The sequence below is a fragment of the Aotus nancymaae genome, unplaced genomic scaffold, assembly GCF_030222135.1.
Source record: "Aotus nancymaae isolate 86718 unplaced genomic scaffold, 86718_ANA_hifiasm-v0.15.2.pri h1tg000075l, whole genome shotgun sequence".
NCBI lineage: Eukaryota > Metazoa > Chordata > Mammalia > Primates > Aotidae > Aotus > Aotus nancymaae.
Genome location: NW_026988490.1, coordinates 1,344,756 through 1,366,659, shown reverse-complemented (window position 1 = coordinate 1,366,659; position 21,904 = coordinate 1,344,756). Strand labels below are relative to the sequence as shown.

Below are 21,904 nucleotides of genomic sequence, written 5' to 3'. Positions count from 1 at the left end.
AATTGTTTGGAGATTTGTGACGATTTGAAAAAACTTGCAGATGAACCACAGAGCCTAGAAATATCAAAAAAAATAAAAGAGGGCCTGGTATGCTGGGTCATGCCTATAATTTCAGCACTTTTGGAGGATAAGGCGGGAGGATCACTTGAGGCCAGGAGTTCAAGACCAGCCGGGGCAACATGACGAAACCACGTCTCTACTAAAAATGCAAAAATTAGCCCAGCATGGTGGCCCATGCCTGTAATCCCAGCTACTTAGGGGGCTGAGGCAGGAGGATCGCTTGAGCCTGGGAGGTTGAGTCTGAAGTGAGCTATGATTGCACCGCTGCACTCCAGCTTGGGCAACACAATGAGACCCAGTCTCTCTCTCTCTCTCTCTCTCTCTCTCAAACAAAAAGGAAAAAATTAAGGAAAAGGTAGATATGTCATGAATGTGTGAAATACATGTAGATTCCACTCTGTGTGTTTATCAACTGTTTACGTGATCTGTAAGCCTTCCCGTCAGCCCTAGGCTATTAGTAGTTAAGTTTTGAGGGAGTCAGAAGTTATATGTGGATTTTGACTGTTTGTGGGCACCCCAACTCCCGTGTTGTTCAAGGGTCAACGTTAGTTCATTCGTTCTGACTTTTCTGGCACTGCGTCTGTTTTCACTGTTTCTTCTACTGAAAATCTGATGGGGGCGGTACCTACTGACCTCACGTGCCGGAAACTTGACGAGTAAAAATCTTTTGGATCAGAGACTTGAACGTTGAGTGTGTGGCTAGGGAGGAGCCTGAGCTGCCACCCCTGCTCTGGGGCTCTACATGAGAGGTGATGGGAACAGCTGAGCCGGAGGGCAGGTGCCCGGAGACACAGCTTTGAACAGGCGTAGCTGCTGGGGAAGAGGTTGCTGGTGCTTCTGCGCCTACGTAAAGCTGCACATCATCCCGTGTCTGTGTTTGAGGACGAGGCCTGATACCTTTCCTTACCATCCTATGCACGTGGGTTTTCTAGCACTGGGACCCCTTTGCTTCATTTAAGTCAGCCCTGCTGAGCCCTTTGAGAGATGAGCTGTGGCATGCAGAGGTAGAGAGATGCCAGGGGTTGAGTAGAGCTGAGCCGTGGAGGACCAGGCAGGAGGGGTAGGCGCTCCCCAGCTCAGCCCAGGTGGGGAGGCCTCGCCAGGCAGGAGGCGGGAAGGGCAGAGGAGATCCCGCAGCTCCCGGAAAGCTCTGTCTTCGTGAGCTCAGCTCATCTGCTTCACCCGGTTTGTCCTGCACCCTCTAGTGCCAAGACTGGCTGGGAGCCAGGAGTACAAGGTGACCCCAACATCTCTGATTCTGCTCTCCTGAAATTCCCAGAAAAACTGGGAGGCTTTGGAAAGGCCGTTCTGACAGGACAAGCACTGTACTTGAGGCCTGGACTGGGGACAGGAGCTGCAGAAGGCTGGCGAGCCAGGTGTCCTCAGAAGGGGTTTGACTATGCTTCTCAAGGACGGGGTTTTCCTAGAGTTGGCCCCTGTAGGCCGTCAGCCTCTTTTTCACACTTGTGCCTTTTGACCGAGTTTTTCAGACTGATTCTGGGGAGGACGGGGACTGTGTCTAATGCTCTCTGTTTCTCCAAGTTTGTGCCTGACAACAGTGGGGCCTTATAAATGATTTTTGAGAGGATGAATCATGGGGCCAATGAGTAAAGAATTACAGAACACGAAAAACCTTTTTTTTTTTTGAGACGGAGTCTTGCTCTGTCGCCAGGCTCTGGAGTTCAGTGGCGCGATCTCGGCTCACTGCAACCTCCACCTCCTGGGCTCAACCCATTCTCCTGCCTCAGCCTCCCAAATAGCTGGGATTGCAGGCGCGCACTACCACGCCCAGCTAATTTTTGGATTTTTAGCAGAGATGGGGTTTCACTATGTTGGCCAGGATGGCCTTGATCTCTTAACCTTATGATCCTCCCACCTCGGCCTCCCAAAGTGCTGGGAATACAGGCATGAGCCACCGCACCCAGCCCGAAAAGCCTTTTAAGCCCATGTGGTGAGAGGAAGAGGTAGAGACATTTGCTTTGAAATCCTTAACTTTGGGTTCAGAACATTGATGTTCTAAGGTTTTGTGTATCATGACACTATTCCATTTCAAGCATACCACGTGAGGCATCCTTTACTGTTTGCTACATATGATTTGAATATAGGGAAATCAGTTAGATGTTAAAGGCAGGTTGGCATTTTTTGTAGAATAACCTTCTAATGATAAGCAGAAATCTAGCTTTTCCTGCCATTTTGTTTGATCTTTTTTTCCAAACAATTATTATTGTACGGTGGGTTTCAAGTTATTCTGGGGACAAAAAGTATCATGTTGATGGCATTTTCTGGTCTAGTTGGCTTCATTGTGTAAGCACCAGGCTCGAGGACCTGCAGGGGAAGCTTCCATGGCAGGGTCCTGCCTGTCCATGGAGGAAACTTGTCCTCTGCACTCCTTCCTGCACGCCTCATCTGCCCGCCTGCCCCGGCGTCCTGGGATGGGAGGATGTGGGAGGCCAGTGGAGCCCCGAGCCTGGCCTTGCCCATCACCAAGGCTGCTGGGGAGAACAGCCCAAAACGCACCTCCCAGGACAGGGGAACATCTGTACAGACGGAGGAGCAGCTTTGGGTCATCCTTGGGTTGCGATCATGGACCGATTTAGAGGAAAGTGACATCCAGGGGTGGAGAAAGGCAGATAAACTCCACGCAGCTCTGTGTTTTTGACTTGTGGAGAAAAACAGCAGGAAAAGGAAAACCTTTTACACCCCACTAATGACACATATTTGAAAGCTTAAATGAATCCTAAAAGGTGACATCCCTGAACGAGCATGTGGGGTGAGATTGCCTCTCTTGGAACAGAAGGCGCTGCTGAGGGAGACTACAGCCGTGCGGACCCTGGCCAGCCACACTCGCACGGTGTTCAGAACGGAAATGTTCCTTCTCTGTCGTTTACCTCGCATTTTGGGAAAAGAAGACAAACCTTACACCGGGCGCGCAGCACCAGTAACAGGAATCCCTCTTCCTTTGAAGGCAGTGATGGCCAGCGACTTTGCGGTGCCGAGGTTCCGATACCTGGAGAGGCTGTTAATCGTTCACGGGCATTGGTGCTACTCCCGACTTGCCAACATGGTGCTGTACTTCTTCTACAAAAACACAGTAGGTATTGGATGCCCGTCTAGAGTTCTGGGTCTGGAAGGTCCAGTTCTTAGGACCGTCGCCTGAATGAGGCCAGCAGGCTGTCCACAGCCTCCCGTCTCCTCCATCCTCCTTGGCCTGTGTGACTGTCCCCTGTCCTGGGCTGGCTCTGCACCCTGTAGGCGCCAAATCTAATTCAGGGGCATGAGAGCAGCTGCATCTTTACGGAGAAGTAGTGGAAACAGAGTGAGAAGGGGTGTAACCATGAGGCTGGCAGTTTGCACAGGGTCACACAGCTGGTAAACCTTCAAGGCTGCATTCACCCCAGGCCACCCAGCCCCTTCCACAGATTTCTTGGGAGCATGCTGCTGAGACATCCCCAAACAGGGGTCCTCTAATCAGCATTTTCTCTAGAGGAGACAGGGAAAATCCAAGGATACGTACAAGTGTGCTTTGTGGTCTGGGATCAGAACAAGGGAATTTAGCCACACTCTGATTCCCATACTGAATGGCTTCTGTTGGGATACACAACACCAGGACAGGCAGCGAGCCCCCAGGTCAGGGAGGCTGGGACCCAGCAGGAAGGGACTGCCCTTCCAGCCTCCCCACACTCTCCCACCCTCTCCCACCTCCCAGGCTGGCAGAGCAGACGCACCCCTCTCGGTGAGCTCAGTGTGTAGCTGAACTGACCCTGCGATAAAGGCACGGCCTGGGCAGACTGGCCGCGGACATTCTGTCTCTGCCGGGGCTCTGAATACAGCATGGGCATTTCATGTGCATCTTCACGCTGGACTCTTCGTTCCTTCGTCATGCTTCTCTGGCAGATGGGCTCCTCCATGGCCCTGCAGGGTGGACCACGTGGCCGCCTCAGAGTTCTGCCCATTTACAAGGGATTTCTAGACTTTGAGGAGTCGCTAGGCTGCTACTGCTTTTGGCTGAATGTACAAACAAGGAGACAAAATAAACTCTTGGGGTTTAAGTGATCTTCCAGGATGGCCCATAAATCTACCTGGCTAAACACCAGAACCCCCGCGTCAAGGTTATTTTCTGAAAAAGAATAAAAGGTGTATTCTTTTTCCAGCTCCCTATAAAAAGTCTCCATGTTAGCTAGCTCTAACTTGTCATCGGTTGTTCATTTTATTTTTATTTTTATTTTTTGAGACAGGGTCTCATGCTTGTCTCCCAGGCTGGAATGCAGTGGGTCCATCATAGCTCACTGCAGCCTCAGCCTCCTGGGCTTAAGTGATCTTCCAGCCTCAGCCTCTCAAGCAGCTGGAACTACAGGTGCGCGCCACCACGCCCATCTAATTTTTTTTGATTTCGTAGACACGTGGTCTCACTATGTTGCCCGGGCTGGTTCCCCATGTTCGTAATTGTTTTTCTGGCGGCTACACCAGCCTTTCTTTCCCAGCCTCTCCTTGCCCCTAACACCTGCCCCCCATCTTTCAGAGCATCTTCTAGCAAATGCATACAGATGCTCAGGGCCGGTCAGGGCATGTTTAACTTGATAGGTTTGGTCTCAAACATTAATTCACATTAGGTTGTGCCTGGAACTCTATCCTAGCAGGGCTGTGTCACACACTCCCTGGATTGCCGGCTCATACCTCCTTCCTCCCAGCCCTGGCATTGAACCCCCAGCACTTTGACGCCTCTCGTGCACAGTTGCAAGCCTAGAGGTTCTCAGCCCCTGAAGGAGTGGAGGGGTGAGTGGGGGTGGGTGGGACAGAATCCAAGCCCCATTTCCATCACTTGTTAGCTGTGAGATCTTGAGCAAGTTAATTCCTGCCTTGGGTTTTTTTGTTTTTTTTTTTTAAAGACAAGGTCTGATTGTGCAGCCGAGGTTGGAATGCAGCAGCACCACGATAGCCTACCGTATCCTCAAACTCCTAGGCTCAGGCAATCCCCCTGCCTCAGCCTCCTGAGTAGCTGGGACTACAGGCCACCATGCCAGCTAATTTTTTCTGTTTTGTAGAGACAGGGTGTCACTATGTTGCTCAGATCGGTGTCAAACTCCTGGCCTCAAGCTTTCCTCCCATCTCTGCCTCCCAAAGTGAGGGATTACAGTCATGAACCACCATGCCCAATCTTCTTTTAAATCTTAAAAACAAAGCGTGTGAGTTGAGCCAGCTGATCTCTGATTCCAAGTTAAAATGTCTCCGACTGAAGGAAGGGCAAGAATGATGTAGGCCAAATCATGCAACATTTCAGATGCAAACAAAGGTGCTAGTGGCCGCCTGGGATGGCCACAGCCTCCTGCCTGCTGCAGTGAGGCCCTCCTCATTGAAGGGTGCAGAAAGGAGAAGAGGGCACCTGTCTATATTCCATAAAAACGCGAGACCTTTGTTAACAAGCATTCATCTACACAAGGAGGTCAAGGATGATCGCTCTGCCTCCTGAAATGAGAAATTCATTAGTTTTAGGAATAAGTTGGCCTTTCTTTTCAATAAAAAGCGGAGAAGAAAAGTTTCCATAGCAACAGTGGTTTGGGAAGAAAGCTTTTTGGTACTACAGGAAAAAAATCTCAATTATCTAAGTACTTGTCTTCCTCTTTCTGTTGACGGCTTTTGCTCACCGGTGACTCACCGGGCCAAGCCTGAGGGGGTGAGTGAGCGACAGCCAGCCGTGGGAGTGCGGAAGGGAAGAAAGTCAGTGAATAAAAACCAAACGTTCGTTCTCAGCGCGTAGGGGAAGGCTGCATATTCAGACATTTAAATCATGGTCTGACACAGGACTTGGAGGCTATGTGCATGGGCGGTTATTTCAACATAAACTCCCGTTTCTTGTGATCTTCACAACAAGTCACTTTCAGGTCAAGAAACCAAAAGCTCAGGGAGGTGAAGTGACTGAGTCGGGTCAGAAGGGTAAATAGTTGCAGCTCCAGAACCAAGCCGAGGCCTGGCGGCGTCCAGCAGAGGAGGTCTGTCCCGCGTCAGGGTTCCCTGCTAGGGGACGGTGCCTGCCCTCCAGGCCAAGACCCATCGCGGTTGAACGAGTTGGGTTCCTTTGTCACACCGTGGCCTCGGCCAAGTCATTTGACGTCTTGGAACCTCAGGTTCCCTCTCTGTATGTGGGGTAAGAGCAGTGGCCCTGCCTGAGCCCCAAACAAGAGAACTAACGATACCACTCCCCGGCACACACCATAGGCGAGCACGGTAGCTCGCCAGGGACTCCGGTGAGAACTCTAAGTGCACTGGGTCCCTTAATGCTCACAGCAGCTGCACGGGCTGAGTGTCACCGGTATGCCCATGTCACGAACAAGGAGAGCGAGGCTGAGGGGTTCATGCTCTGTGCTCAGCTGCATAGCTCATGAGTGTTAGAACACTTTGCAGTCACTAAACTGTCATGCCCACCATATAAAGCACCGGCCGCTGGTATTCAGGGTTATTCAGGGCTCTAGCAATAGTGAGCAGAGACCCAACCCTGCCCCACCCCACTGAGCAGGTGCCGGAGGCGGCTGTTCCACCTCCCTGAATCTCACTTTCCGATTCTGCTGAGTCGGGTAGCTGTGAGGATCAGAGATGATGCCTCTCCCGCTCTCCCCAGCGGAGGTCCCCGTGGACAGTCAGGTCAGGGCAGCAGTGTTGATGAGGTCATCGGCGTTGCTATTGTGTGTCTGTGCGTCCTCGCCTTAGTGGGAGTCGGGCATTGTCCACTGCACCAGGTTACTAAAGAGGAGACAGGAACAGATACAGCCACAGGTGGGCTTTGTCTGGGGTCACAGAGGAGGGCTGCTAGGGACGAAGCCACAGCGCATACCCAGCTGGCCTTCTTGAAGCGCGAGCAGCCCTAGACCCCTGAGAAACCCTGATTGTGTTTTATGCTAACGATCCAGAGCTTGCCAAGCACAAACCTCATCCCTGCAAGGGCTGCTCCGGGGAATCCCGAATTCCCACTGCCAGTTCTTCCTGCTTAAGGGAATGAGGAGGAAGAGGGAGAGGCAGAGGCCGCCAGCAGGGCTCAAGGTCAGGGCTGGCACTGGAAGAACTCACTGCCCATATAGTTCATCTTGGCGGTGAAACTCTGCGGGCCTGTCAGTGCCCTCGGATGAGAACCCTCAGCAGTGGCTGACGACCCGCCTGTTCTTGTTCTTCCTTTCGTGATTGCAGATGTTCGTGGGCCTCCTGTTTTGGTTCCAGTTTTTCTGTGGCTTCTCTGCATCTGCCATGATTGACCAGTGGTATCTCATCTTTTTTAATCTGCTCTTCTCGTCACTGCCCCAGCTCGTGACTGGGGTGCTGGACAGGGACGTGCCGGCCGACGCGCTGCTGACCAAGCCGCAGCTCTACAAGAGTGGCCAGAACATGGAGGTAAAGCTCCCCTGAGTCTCCGCCTCCCACCTCCTGAGCTCTGCCCTCCACCTTCAGCCTCCCGAAAGTGCCAGTCCCCCAGCCTCCCTTTAGACGGACAGCCTGGACCAACTAAAATTCTAGAATTCAGCATTCTGAGGAAGGAGGAAAAGGGCTGCTCTCTGCTTGGCTGTGGGGAAACTGTCCCCCCTCCACGAGTCTCCAGGAGCCGAAGGAAAGCCCAGAGTCCAAGTCAGTCACAGGGCATCACTGAGGCTAGAGGGGGATTTTTCTAAAGCCAGCAAGAACATGTGATTTATTAAGAATGGGAATTAACAAGGAAACCAACCAATTAACAAGAAGCCACTGAGCCATTGAAAGAGCAGATAGATTTAAACACATTGACATGAATACACCACACAGATCGACACACTGACGGCCAGCTGTTTCTAGCCAGCCATGAAAGTAAACAGTAAGTGCTCTGCTTTGCTTTGAGTTAGTCCATGTGGGCAAAAAGAACATGGAGTCTCATTTCTTCTGCAATAATCCCTAATTCCAGATTCATTCACTGCTGGGTTAACGTCCCCTGGCCACCTCTGTGAATGCTCAGTGCCCACGGAAGCAGGCCACACGCACGGGGTGCCAGGAGGTGGAGGGCCAAGCAGGCGAGCAGGGGAAATTCCCATCCTGGGCCAGGTCTCAGCCTCCTCGGCCAGCTTGGGACAGAGATGCTGGGAGTGCGTCCTGTCCTGTGGAATTACGTGGCCAACGGAAGAGCCTGGCCGCACTTTCCCTGAGTCTCAGTCAGAGCTTCTTCCCCATCTGCACTGCCTGCAGGTCCTGTGCCAGCTGCTCTGGGACTTGGCAGGGTCAAAGACACATTTGGTCACCCGGGTAGCAGAGACTCTATTCATCTCTATCAAAGTTATTTTCATTTCTGCCCATGGGGAGATGGCTTTTTGCTTTTAACATTGGGGCGTATCCATCCTGTGACTTTGAAAGTGAAGACTCACTCTTTTTTTTTTTCTTTTTGAGACAGAGTTTCGCTCTTGTTACCCAGGCTGGAGTGCAATGGCGCGATCTCGGCTCACCGCAACCTCCGCCTCCTGGGTTCAGGCAATTCTCCTGCCTCAGCCTCCTGAGTAGCTGGAATTACAGGCACGCACCACCATGCCCAGCTAATTTTTTGTATTAGTAGAGACGGGGTTTCACCACATTGACCAGGAAGGTCTCGATCTCTTGACCTCATGATCCACCCGCCTCGGCCTCCCAAAGTGCTGGGATTACAGGCTTGAGCCACCGCGCCCGGCCAAGACTCACTCTTAAGAAACATTCTAAGGGACCCACCACCAAGGGAGGCGGAACCTGGTGAACGTGGAGGAACAGAAGGGCTCACACTGGGGGAGAATGCCCGGAATTTCAGGTGCTATTTCTACTTGAGAGATGTGTTCCCTGGGGAGATGGAGAAAGCAGTTCCGTCCCTTGACTGTGGACCTGGAGCTCCAGAAGCTCGCCTTGTTGGTGCGGGTGTTCCCACTGAGGCTCAGCTACAGAAAGCTTCCCGAGTGTGTGGCAGGGCTTTGCGTCTCCAGAAGTCCTGAGAGAGTGAGTTTTCCTCGGGTGCTTGCCTTGTGCATTAACTTCTGTGTAGCATCCTAGGAAATGTCATTTGAACCGTCAACCTAAAAAGCAAACAGAGAGAGACTCTCTAAAAGAGAACGGTGTCTGTTCGGAAATGGAGCACTGCAATAGGAATGTGTGTGCCGTGGTCAACTGTGTGGGTATTTAGCGAGGTAAAGGAAGACAAACGTATTTAAAGGGGAAAAAATCGTGATTGTTTTGAGATGCTCTTTCCTTGGCTACACGGATAAATGACAGAGATGGTGCCTGTTGAGTTTGGACGGAGAGTTGCTGGGCACACGTCCTTGGAGATGTGTATTTTGTGGCTGTGATGGTTTTTGCTGTCAGGCATCTGTGCATGAGGACCCTCCCACCGTGGTCTTTCCCAGCTCTCTTCCTCAGGGTGGGTTTTTGTTGCTGTTGTTGTTAACACAAGTGACTCCATTGTTCTTCCAACTGCTTTCCCGGAGGATGTCAGCACTTCCCCGGAATGTCACCGATTGTTTTTGTGTCCCAGGAATACCGGCCGGGAACGTTCTGGTTTAACATGGCCGACGCTGCCTTCCAGAGCCTGGTTTGCTTTTTCATCCCTTACCTGGTAAGTTGGTCCTGGGTGCAGCTCTTCTTACCAGCTGCATCCGGGGACCTCCAGACCCAGGACCCCGCTGTCTTTCAGGCCTACCATGACTCGAACGTGGACCTGTTTACCTGGGGGACCCCCATCACGACCATCGCGCTGCTCACCTTCCTGCTCCACCTGGGCATTGAAACCAGAACCTGGGTAAGAGCCGCCTGCGTGGCCCTTCTGCCACGTGGCCCCGATGCCACCGACCCCACACTTCCCTGCAGCTTCCTGAGGTCTGGGAGGTCGTCTGGAGTACACGGGAGACTGCAAAGCTGAGCTCAGTGAGATGAGAAGGAAAATGACACATTCCTGAACCTTGCGGTGTGGGGAGCCCCGTGGCGAGGGGAGCCGCGGCAGCCTGATGCCCGCACTTCCCCAGGCGCGCTCGCCTCCTTCCCGCCTCTTTCCTCCTCTGCCACCGCATTCTCTCCTGTCTTGCCCTCACAACCCTGACTCCATCTCCCCTCCCGTGCGTCTCCCAGGGCGGTCCACGGTTCCGGGGGCCTCACTGAGCCCACCGGTTACCCGTGTCATAGCCCGAGGTGCGTCCATCTGGAGGCCTCAGAACAGCACGCCCGCTCATTGATGACTGGCGCATGTTTGTAATTGTCATTGTTGCCACTTTTAGGTGGAAATAAATGCCCTTTCTCATGCAAATCAAACTGCATTGAGATACCACCTCACGCCACTTAGAACGGTGATCATTAAAAAATCAGGAGACAACAGATGCTAGAGAGGATGTGGAGAAATAGGAACACTTTTACACCGTTGGTGGGAGTGTAAATTAGTTCAACCATTGTGGAAGACAGTGTGGCGATTCCTCAAGGATCTAGACATAGAAATTCCATTTAACCCAGCAATCCCATTACTGGGTATATACCCAAAGGATTATGGATTGTTCTATTTTAAAGACATGCACATGAATGTTTATTACAGCACTGTTCACAATAGCAAAGCCTTGGAACGAACCCAAATGCCCATCAATGATAGACTGGATAAAGAAAATGTGGCACATATACACCATGGAATACTATGCAGCCATAAAAAACAATGAGTTCGTGTCCTTTGCAGGGACATGGATGAAACTGGAAGCCATCATTCTCAGCAAACTGACACAGAACAGAAAACCAGACACCGCATGTTCTCACTCATAAGTGGGTGTTAAACAATGAGAACATACAGACACAGGGAGGGGAGCATCACACACCAGGGCCTGTTGGGGGTGAGGGGATTGGGGAGGGAGGATAGCATTAGGAGAAATACCTAATGTAGATGATGGAGGGATGGATGCAGCAAACCACCATGGCATGTGTATACCCATGTAACAAACCTGCACAATCTGCACACGTGCCCCAGAACTTAAAGTATAATAAATAAATTTTTAAAATGAATAAATAAGTCAATAAATGCCCTTTCTCATTCCCCCTCAGACCTGGCTCAACTGGATCACGTGTGGCTTCAGTGTGCTCTTGTTTTTCACCGTGGCTCTGATTTACAACGCTTCCTGTGCCACGTGCTATCCTCCGTCCAACCCTTACTGGACGATTCAAGCTTTGCTGGGTGACCCAGTGTTTTACTTGACTTGCCTGGTGACTCCTGTCGCTGCTCTGCTGCCCAGGTGCGTGTCGGAGTGGGATGGCGCCCCTGAGCCCTGAGCAAGCCCAGACAGCAGTGACGTTGCTTCTGCCTCATGTGGGTCTCTGGAAGCTCAAAGACACTACCCACGGAAAATCTAATTTTTCTTTTAATGTGCTCTTTCTAGATTGTTTTTCAAATCCCTCCAGGGGAGCCTTTTCCCCACCCAACTGCAGCTGGCACGTCAGTTGGCCAGGAAGTCCCCTAGGAGACTCAGCGCTCCCAAAGAGACCTTTGCTCAGGGATGCCTCCCAAGGGACCCGGGAACCGAGCACTCAGAAGGGAGGACCATCAAGAACTCTGTGCCCCTGTCCCAGACTTCTTGGCACACATGGCAGCCGGCCCGCTCCCCAGAGGCCAGTAGGGAGCCCAGCGCGGTGGACGTGAGCGTGCCACTGAGGGACCACCCCCTGCTGGAGGGGCTGAGCGCACGGGCCCCCAGGTCCTCCGCACCGGGGGAGGCTGTCCCGGGAGGGTGTCCTGAGGAGCCCAAGGTGAGAGCTGCCAGCAGCGGCAGGGCCACCCCCCTGTCTTCTCTCTTCAGCCTGCCCACCTTCAGCTCAGTCAACTGGATTTCCTCCTTGTCGCTGGTCAGCAGGCTGGGGAGTGTCTTACAGTTCTCCCGGAGCAGCCTGCACGTGGACAAGCGGGACGTGGACTTCCTGTCCAGCCCCGCCCAGGTTGACCAGGACTTCAGGGCCCAGACCAAGAACTACTTCTAGGAGCACCTGCAAGGCGGTCACAGTGAAAACCTTGAAGTAGCCTTTTTTTAATATATGCAACATAGATGTTAATATTATTTATGTGTATTATTTGCACAGAAGAGTTCTAGGGAGATGTGTTTCTGAATGTTTCCAAGGCTAATACAGGGAACGAGAGGTACCAAAAAAGAAAGTTTATTTTTTAAAGTTCTAAGTAGAGTATATTGAACAGAAAAAGGAGAGCTTTAACATATATAAAAGTTTAAAGAAGAGTGACACTTGAAAAGTGTTTAGATTTATTTATTTTTTCATCTCATTTTTAAGAACAAGTAGTATGCCATGTTTTCCTCGACGTGCGTGAGCTTGCCGTCCCTGAGTAGAAACATGACGCAGCTCATAGTGAACGCAGGCAGGGACGCACCCCGGGGAGCAGCCAGCAGAGATGGCCGAGGGCAGAGGACGCGGCCCCCAGAGGCAGAGTCCCCCACGGCTTCCAGTCCCACCGACACGGGAGGGCTGGTGGGCTCTGCTTCAACCGGATGAGGGAAGGGAGACCTCAAGAGAAATTCACGGGTGAGTGCGTCCCGGCATCCAGTTCCATGCAGGCGTTTCAGAGAGCCCGCCTTGTAGGTATTACAACCCCGGTGTAGTATTTTGCCTGTTAAATCGTAACAAGCAATAAACAGCCTTCACTTTGCAAAGAGAGTGGGTCCACGTCCCACTGTTGTATGAAATGATTCCTATCTGACCTCACAGAGTATGATCTGAAGACACTTCCCTAAAGCAAGTCTTTTTGGAGCCGATGAAGAAAGCAGCATGGCACACACCGTGGCGGCTCGTGCCGAGGAGCTTGGCCATCTTCAGGCATTTTTCCGATGAGCCATTAGTTCGTCCATCTAAAACTAGAAGAGGAAGGAGAGAAATGATGACAATCCAAGACAATGGCACGGCCTGACCTGTCCTGAGCCCGTCTCGCGGCTTTGTCACACAGTTCTCAGGGGCTGGCTCTGCTCAGCACTGGGGCTGGGAAGGGCGTGCTCCCCGCTGTGTGGGACCCAGGGCCGCTTTGAATGCCTGTCTTCAAGGACAGCAATGCAGAGACGGCATAGGGTCTGAGGACAAGGAAAATTCCTAAGCGCAGCGCATCGGGAAAGAATGGCTCGTTCCTCAATGAGTGTGGGCCACTGCAGGCCACAGAAAGTGCATCTCATTCCAGTCAAGCAGAAGAGCAGGCACAGGCTCAGTGCAGGTCCCGAGAGACGGTGCCTGGACTCAGCAACTCAGACCTGGGCTTGGCTTTCAGGGACAGCTTTGTCCTGGGGCGGCCTCCGTTCTGGGGATGCTTGGCTGGAGTCCTCCCAGGACTTATCCACGCATCCCTGTTCAGAGGAGACAGAGGGCTTCTCTCTGCACATTCCAAACAGAGTCCCGGTTTCCTCAGCCTTAACCTGCACAGACTGCACAACATCTTCAGAATCAGTCACTGGCGAATGGAGGGGAACCTCCACGAAGAGACGTCTGCTTCCCTCAGAGTACCCGAGCTGCTGCATGAGCGGGCGTCAGAGGAACATCTAGGCCCTGTTAACTGGAGGAGACGGGGTGGCGGGGCCTTCAGCCAGTGATTTTAGACCGAAGGTGACGGCCGCCCCAACCCTGCCCTGTCAAGCCTGGTGCCATCTCCTCTGTTCTTGGAACAACACACAGGAAAAGAATCCCCTTGGGAAGGTGCACATGCTCCCTGAATTGAGGTGATGGTTGCTAGCAGCAAGGACAAGGACCAGAAGCATATTCCCCTGAGTATCTGGGAGTTCCCGATGGCCAGCTTCCAGACTGTCCAGCACTCACAAGCGACCTTCTTTCCGGAGGAAGTCTTTCTCCTCCGGAGAGTAGATACTTGCCTTGGGAAATGGAAGGACCCTGGCGCTGGCTTCAGGAATATGCATCCCACAGCCAGTTTAGAGAAATACATGTAAATGGCATTGCCAGCTGCCCTTTAGGATGGGGAGCGTTCGTAGAAATCCACGATGATCGTCTACGGCAAGCAATGACATTTGATGTCAAACTGAACATATGGGGACGAACTTCGTGATCTCAAAAAAGCAGTCGGTGAAATAGGTTACCAAATCCCAACAACAAATCTAAAATAAGTTGGGAGGCTTGGTGACAAAATAGCTGGGTTAGTCATCTGACATTGTACACTGTGCCTGACTCAAAGTCAAAAACCAACGAACCCTTAAGTTCTCGGGGGTCAGATGTCATGTCCTCTTCACCTTGTACCCCGGTCCCTTGCACAGAACCCAGCAGTTTGAATGCGCTGAGCAAATGTTTGAAGAATCCAAGCATGAGTGTAACCATGCAGCACTAAAGCCATTCCTGCGATAATCAGAGGTAAAGGACAATTGCTTGCTGTCACCCATGATGATTTAATATTTCCTGTAATTTCTGGCTAATATAACAAGGCATGTGAAGTATAAAGACAGCAAGGTGAAAGTAAAAAAGGATTTAATATATGGACAGTCTGTAAAAGAAAGGAGACATGACTGTATTAACATCAGACAACACAGACTTCAGGCCATAGAGGGGCCTGATGATGAACAGGCCGACTTGTCGGGACGTGAGAATCGCGAGTGCTGTGCCCCTAATAACCAGGGCTTTAAAGTTACGAACCCAAAATTCACAAACGGGAGAAAGGGGCAGATCACGAATATACCCAGGCAATCTTTTAGTCATTTATAGAATAGATAGAGGAAAAAGTGGGTGTAGGAGTGAGAGGGACAGGCAATTTCTTTATTTGTGACTAGAAAATGCAGACCCAGCTGTAAGTGTGCATGGCCGCAAGTGCTTGGCCGTAACTACAAACAGAGCTGCGTCCCCCATACAGAAGCGGCCCAGGCCAAGCAAGGCCAGGGAGGCACGGGGAGGGGTGCAGAGAGGAGCGAGCACAGAGAGGGTCCCGGCTCCCTGGCTCTTTGGCCAGGAGGCACCTGCCCTCATCGTATCTGTGCCTTCAGTAAGGGGCTGGGACTCTGCTCTGCCCTCCTCCTGCTTTCCTCGCATCTCTACTGAAAAGCCCGTGTGGACCTGTTCCCTCAAAGGCAAAGGAAGACTTTCCCTAAGTGCCCACGCTGCCACCACTGCAGAGCCCACGTCCAGAGGCGCTTCTCATACTCAGGGCGGGGGCATATTTGCGGATCACAGAATCAACCTTGTTACCAAACTTTTTGGTCCCTTCCCTTCGCCCTTCCCTTTCCTTTTCCCCTTCCCCTTCCCCTTCCCCTTCCCTTTCCAACAGAGTCCACTCTTGCCCAGGCTGGAGGGCAGGGGCACAATTACAGCTCACTGCAGCCTCAGCCTCCCAGGCCCACAGGATCCTCCTGCCTTAGCCTCCCAAGTAGCTGGGACTACAGGCACCTGCCACCACCATGCTTGGCTAATTTTTGTATATTTTTTGTAGAGATGGGGTTTTGCCATGTTGGCCAGGCTGGTCTCAAACTCCTAGGCACAAGCAATCCACCTGCCTTAGTGTCCCAAAGTGCTGGGATTACAGTCGTGAGCCAATGTGCCTGGCCTTGCTTTTCTTTAATGAAATGATGATGGCCTTTGGTGGTCTGAGCAAGCCCTGGGGAAGGCAGCTCACTGCTCCCTCCCTCCCAGCCCCTGGGTTCATCTCACTCAGAAGGGAAGCAGGCTCTGTCTCCGGGGCCTCTCATGGCCACTGTTACCCAAGTCCCGAGAGCCCCGCCCAGAAGGTCCTCCCATGACGACTCCTTTTTTCACTGAGCTGGTTCTAACACAATGTCAGCTGGGTTCTTATGAATGAATCCCTCCTCCTGTTTGTATTTAAAACACTGTAACACTTTTAAACAATTTGAGTTCAGTTTATACCTAACTTGGGGCAAGTGCTGTGGAAAAACAGAAGTGACAAGAGGTGACAAGAGTGTTTACGGGACACTTAGAATGGTACTGCTGTTCTCTGGTCCTCATTTATCAAACCACAGCTGGAGGCCCTCTCTGGAAAGTACGACACGGCTCAGACTCGGGACGCACAAACCAACCCCTCCAAAGCCCGGCCCAGGCCCAGCCAGTGCACGATGTGCCTCCAACTTTGCCGGGAGACAATCCCCAGCTTCCTAAATTCCCCAAGCAACATGCCCACGCCCACACGCCATCCAGCCAGGGCGGGCTGCAGCCGGCTCTTACATTTTCTTCCTAATGAGGATTTTTCAGCATCCTCAGTTCCTGTTTAAAACAAACAGCACACAAAGCCCAGGTTGTTCACTGAACTGCAAAGCTGTCTGCTTTCACCTCGTCCCAGCCTCTCTAGCTGGAGGGCACCCACGACCTGGCGAGGCTGGAGAGGCACCCTGGGCCCCGGCTGTCCTCCTAGCTAAAAGCTGGAAGATAAATATTTTACCTTCTCTAACACCACAGGCAGATTCCTGCTTTACTGCAGAGCGGTATTTCCTAGCTCATAATTTAATTATTTTAGAAAGGGTTATCTTTTAGTTTTACAGATTTTAACTTTGCATCTCAAAGTTAAATGACAAAAAATAATAACGCAAGACACACCAGCCCATGCTGCTCCAGCAAATAATCCACAGAGAAACACAAAACCGCTCTGGACAGCTGGGACTGGCCCATCTGCACCTTCGAAATGAAGCTGTGAAGTTTATTTTTTTTTTATTTATTATTTCTGAAGCCATGAATTTCAAAGGGGCCTGGCCAGGGACACCATCACTAAATAAAACAGAGAAGGGGGTCCTGACTAGCGGGGCTGCCCAAGTTAACCAATCATTTATTATCCACAGCAGTCCCCACGCTGAGAAGCCAGCAGAGGTGTAGAGAGGGAGTGCCAAGCGTCTTTCTCATCCTGAATCTCCTTTGTCCAAGCTCAGAGCCTGGAATGAAGACTCACTCTCAGGCCTTTGGGGTGCAAGACACTGCCGTGGTTATTCTGTTTCAAAAACGCTTCCGGAGCCCTGACCCCGTGGTGCATGGGTGCTCATCACCCAGCAGCCCCGAGGGGATCTGGGTGAGCTTCCTCTTTGCCCTCCAACGCTGCTGGGGCATCAGGACACCGAGAGCCTCACGCCCACATGCACTTTGATGGAGAGTGTCCTAGGCGGGGACACACACCGAGGCTTGCCATCTCGTTCTTTTCATCAGCCTAATGGCGGTGCCTGTCCAGGGACACGCAGCTTCCCTGTCTCCCATCCCACCCCCAGGGCCAAACACAGCCCAGCTGGAGCCGGGAAATATCCACCAAGTGAATGCCCGTCAGTGCCACACACTCACACTGTCTCCCTCAGCACCTGCACATGCAGTGACTTCAAGACGGCTCTGGACAGGTGGGGCACTGAGGCGGCACAGCCAGGCCTCCAAGGCAGGGCTGAGAAGCCCGGTGGACATTGTGTATTTCACCTAAGACACCCAGAGAGAAGCACTGCCACCACCTCCCTCCTTGAAATGCAAGGACAAAGAAAATCTCAGTAGTTTATTGTTCTTGGGACTTTAGAGCATGGCAGTCTCAAAAATGAGCCAAAGCAGGCAAGGAAGGACGTGCAAGCCCTTCTCTGGGTGACAGTGACAAAGGGTGAGTCCTTCAGAACACTCTACTCTGGAAGCCCGGCCCGGTGCAGAGCGACATCTCTGTCACGTGGAAGGCGAATGTCATCCCCCAGCTGCCGGGTCCAGTTCATGGTTGTGAAAGTCGTGTGTGGCCACAGATATGGGGACACATTCAAGTAATTTGAAACCGAAGAGAGCCAAATTGCAGAATGAGGACAGTTCTGACAAAATGTGCCTCTTGTCCTGCTGACGTAGCTGAAAGCCACCGGTTGCTGCACAGGAGCAGCAGCTGTATGAGACTGACGCCCAGGAAGCCCCGCCTCTCCTCCAGGCTCATCTCAAACTGCCACCAAGGAGTGGCAGTGGGCAGCAGAGGCCTCCTCCATTCTGCCCAGCCCCGTGGGGGAGGCTGAGCTGCCCTGCCCAAGCAGAGTACGCTGGTCCTCTAAAACCAGCCTCGGCCAGCTTGGCACCAGGCTTGCCTCAGTATCCTTCCCTTTCAGAGCCTCTGAAAGTTCATCTCCTTGTAAAATTAACATGACAGCAAATGTGTCTGCTCTGACTGGGAAGCACCCAGGTGGCCATAAATCTCTGTCCTCAGTTCTGGGTCCAGAAGCAGAAAACGCGTGGACATGGAGGTCCAGTGCAAGTCATTCTGCTATTTTTAGCTCCCACTTTCTCTCAGAGAGTTAGGGTCTGACAACTGGAGGCTCGGAAGCTGTGCGAGGAGCCACGCTGGGCAGGACAGCGCCCCTGAGGCACCCGCCTCTGCAGACAGAGACTGAGACACCTTCCCGAACCCCGAGCCAGATCCTTCTACCGCACACACACTTTATTTCCTTTCCAGGAATTACTGCCTCGAGACAGCATCTGGTTTAATTTTACTCACTTTTTATTTCTCTCTCCCTTATGCCCCCCTTCCCACTAAGGTGGGGAGTTTCCATCTCAAAAATCCCATACAAGAAATGAAGAGACAGGATAGAGACCGAAAGTATCTGATAGACCAGACAGTATTTTTCACGGCTAATTGTGGATGATTTTCATAACTGGCAGAGAGCATTTTGATCTTAGAACACCTGCACATCTGACAACAGGAAGCACAGATGTGTTCCTCGGGATTTACCTATTTTTAGAAACGAGCACTCATTCCACCAGCTTTCTCGTGTTGAACATGTTTGCTTTCCAAACTCACGCGATTGGACTGAGCATTTATAAATAGATTCAATGAAAAGGGGTTCCATTAGGTAAATACACTAAAACTTGAATTTTTAAAAGATCCCCAAGGCTCCCCTTTATTTGGTCTCTTCTTGAATCGTGCCCTGAGAGCAAACCATGCAGTTTTATTGCTGAAGGTAATATACATTTTTTAAAAAGACAGGTAATATGATATTCCTCTGTGTGAAAAAGGAGCTCGATTCTTGGCTACACCTAAGCATGCAGCCGTGCAGTTATCCCTTGAAAGGAAGTCCATGTGACACACTGGGAGCCTGGGAGCCCTCCTGCTGGAGGAGGCTGTGTACACAAAGCCTGGTCACTCCAGGGGCATGGGGAGAGGTCTTCGCAGCCTGGAACCCTGCCCCCTGCAGTCCTCAATGCACAGTGCAGATTTATCAGCAGGCACTGGAGTTCAAGGAAAACCAAGCCTGCCGTGTCTTCCAGGGCTCAGATTAGAATGAGCTAATGCTTCTGGCGGGCTGCAGTTTCTTCACTGCACTCCTAACGCTGCTCTGAACCCTAGAGGAAAAATCGTGCCTCCCTGAGCCACGGAGTGTGAGGCTCCGGGCTATTTTCAGCTTGCATTTCTCACGTGGGCTTGCCACGTGGGGCTGCTGCTGTCTGCTGCAGTCTGCAACCTCCCTGCTGGGGATTCTGTCCAAGGAACCAGGATCCCATGTCCCCTCCCCTCTGGTGGTTCCTTCGTTCCCTCCCCCAGCCCTGACAGGGATTCCCAAATCCCGCCAGAGGCAGGAATCAAATGCAGAGACCCCAGCCCAGGGCTACAGAGGGGTCTCTTTAAATGACGATGTCGTCTCCAAGATAATTGTCCCATATTCTCCTAAAAACACACAGATAAGTAGCTTCATATAATCACCTTTTTAAAAAAGCTGTTTCTATGTGCTCTTGTTAAGCTAGCACAGTGCAAAGCATACACTAGCAAAGTGACGGTGGCTGAAGGTGCATGTAGGTACCCTATTAGAGGACTTAAATGCCACCCCCCCACACACACACACAGACACACATACACTACGGCTACACGTGCTCGCTGTGCGGCTTTAACAAAATGGTTTAAGATGGAGATGCTATCAACTTGATTTTTCTCGAAGCAGAAGCACCCAGCTTTCTCTGTGTGGCAGCCTGGACCTCACACAGTTAGGTGGAGGGAGGAGCAGCATGCTGACCGTATTCCTGGATCTAAACCGGTGTATTTTGTACACGGTTTCATCTCTGTCTGCAGCCCCGTGCACTGGAGTCAGCTGACTGGGGTGTGGGGAGGGGGAGTAGGAATCCAGGTCCTTCCGTGAGGGCCATTAGATCAGCCACCTAATGTGATGTGACACCCACACATTTCAAAACCAAATGAAGCAGCACCCTCCAAGTGCCTGCCTGACACGTCGCTCATGATGACACAGACATCCATCAAAGTGATTTGTGCAGATGGACCGCCTCAGTGCTCACAAAAGCCAGTACAATTTCTTCTAATTTCACCCAATGTGCAGATGGGGAACATGGAGGCCCAGCCAGGGAAATTAAAGTGCTCAGGTCACACGGCGGCACGTGGTGGAGGTGGTGGGCTGGGACTGCAGCCCAGGCAGGCTGGTGCATGAGTCCTCATGACTACATTCTGGGATCTCAGTGGAGGGAACATTCCACTAACAGGCATTTCCATGCGTAAGTCGAAAATATGAATTCTATCTGTGCAGAGATATACTGACTGTCATTCTCACATCCTGGCCTCTGGGGATAAAGTAAATTACAATAAACACTTTAAAGGTTAATTCTGGTGGGACCCGTTATTTCTAAATCAGGGTTCATGTGGCATCCACTGTTTAATTGAAATCACTCATTCCTTCATTCACGCCATCAGCAAATGTGCACTGAGCAGCAAGCCTGTGGCGGGCCTGGTGCCCCAGCAGTGCCCTCAGTGCGCCCAGGGCTTCACACTTGGACCCTGTGCTGGGTGCGTTTGGTGTGTTACTGGAGACATGAGCTTAGTGTCAGGTGTGTCGCCAAGAGCTGCGAAGGGGCCACATGGGGCAGAGGCGGGGGTGTGGTGGGGAGCTAAACCAGTGCGATCCTGGCATCAGGAGAAGGCGCTCAGCTTTGACCCAAAGCAAAGTTGCAAGAAGGGGCAGCACAGTGGGGTTGTATAGGAGGGAGGCGGGGGGAAGAAAGAGGGAGGGAAGGAAGGAGGGAGGGAGGGAAGGAAGCAAGGTGGAAGGGAGGGAGGCAGGGAGGGAAGGAGTGAGGGAGGGAGGCAAAAAAAGGGAGGGAAGTAAGAAGGGAGGGAAGGAAGGAGGGAGGGAGGGAAGGAGAGAGGGAGGGAAGGAAGGAGGGAGGGAGGGAAGGAAACAAGGTGGGAGGAAGGGAGGCAGGGAGGGAAGGAGGGAGGGAGGGAAAGAAAGGGAGGGAAGGAAGGAGGGAGGGAGGGAAGGAGAAAGGGAGGGAGGGAAAGAAAGAGGGAGAGAAGGAAGGAGGGAGGGAAGGAAGGAGGGAGGAAAGGAAGCAAGGTGGGAGGGAGGGAGGGAGGAAGGGAGGGAGGAAAAGAAAGAGGGAGGGAAGGAGGGAGGGAGGGAAGGAAGGAGGGAGGGAAGGAAGCAAGGTGGGAGGGAGGGAGGGAAGGAAGCAAGGTGGGAGGGAGGGAGGGAAGGAGGGAGGAAGGGAGGGAGGGAAAGAAAGAGGGAGGGAGGGAAGGAGGGAGGGAGGGAAGGAGGGAGGAAGGGAGGGAGGGAAAGAAAGAGGGAGGGAAGGAGGGAGGGAGGGAAGGAAGGAAGCAAGGTGGGAGGGAGGGAGGGAAGGAGGGAAGAAGGGATGGAGGGAAAGAAGGAGGGAAGGAAGGAGGGAGGGAAGGAGGGAAGAAGGGAGGGAGGGAAAGAAGGAGGGAAGGAAGGAGGGAGGGAGAGAAGGAAGGGAGGGAGTGAAGGAAGGGAGGGAGGGAAGGCGGGAGGGAGGGAGGGAGGGAAAGAAAGAGGGAGGGAAGGAAGGAGGAGCTAAACCAGAGTGGGTGCCTGTGCAATCTTGGCATCAGGAGAAGGCGTTGAGCTTTGACCCAAAGCAAAGTTATGAGAAGGGGCAGCACAGTGGGTTTGTATGGGAGGGAGGGAGGGAGGGCAGGACAAGT

General features: G+C 52.2%; 1 protein-coding gene across 1 annotated transcript in view; it reads left to right on the top strand.

Moving 5' to 3' along the window:
• The window catches only part of ATP10A (ATPase phospholipid transporting 10A (putative)), a 67,511-nt gene extending 46,950 nt beyond the window's left edge, over window positions 1-20,561 (top strand). Inside the window, exons 15-20 of the mRNA XM_064367819.1 lie at window positions 3,026-3,151; window positions 7,237-7,437; window positions 9,554-9,634; window positions 9,713-9,817; window positions 11,092-11,279; window positions 11,424-20,561. Coding sequence (XP_064223889.1) covers window positions 3,026-3,151; window positions 7,237-7,437; window positions 9,554-9,634; window positions 9,713-9,817; window positions 11,092-11,279; window positions 11,424-12,018 — 1,296 coding nt within the window. The 3' untranslated portion in view covers window positions 12,019-20,561. The remainder of the gene's footprint in view (window positions 1-3,025; window positions 3,152-7,236; window positions 7,438-9,553; window positions 9,635-9,712; window positions 9,818-11,091; window positions 11,280-11,423) is intronic.
• The last annotated feature ends 1,343 nt before the right edge of the window (window positions 20,562-21,904 follow it).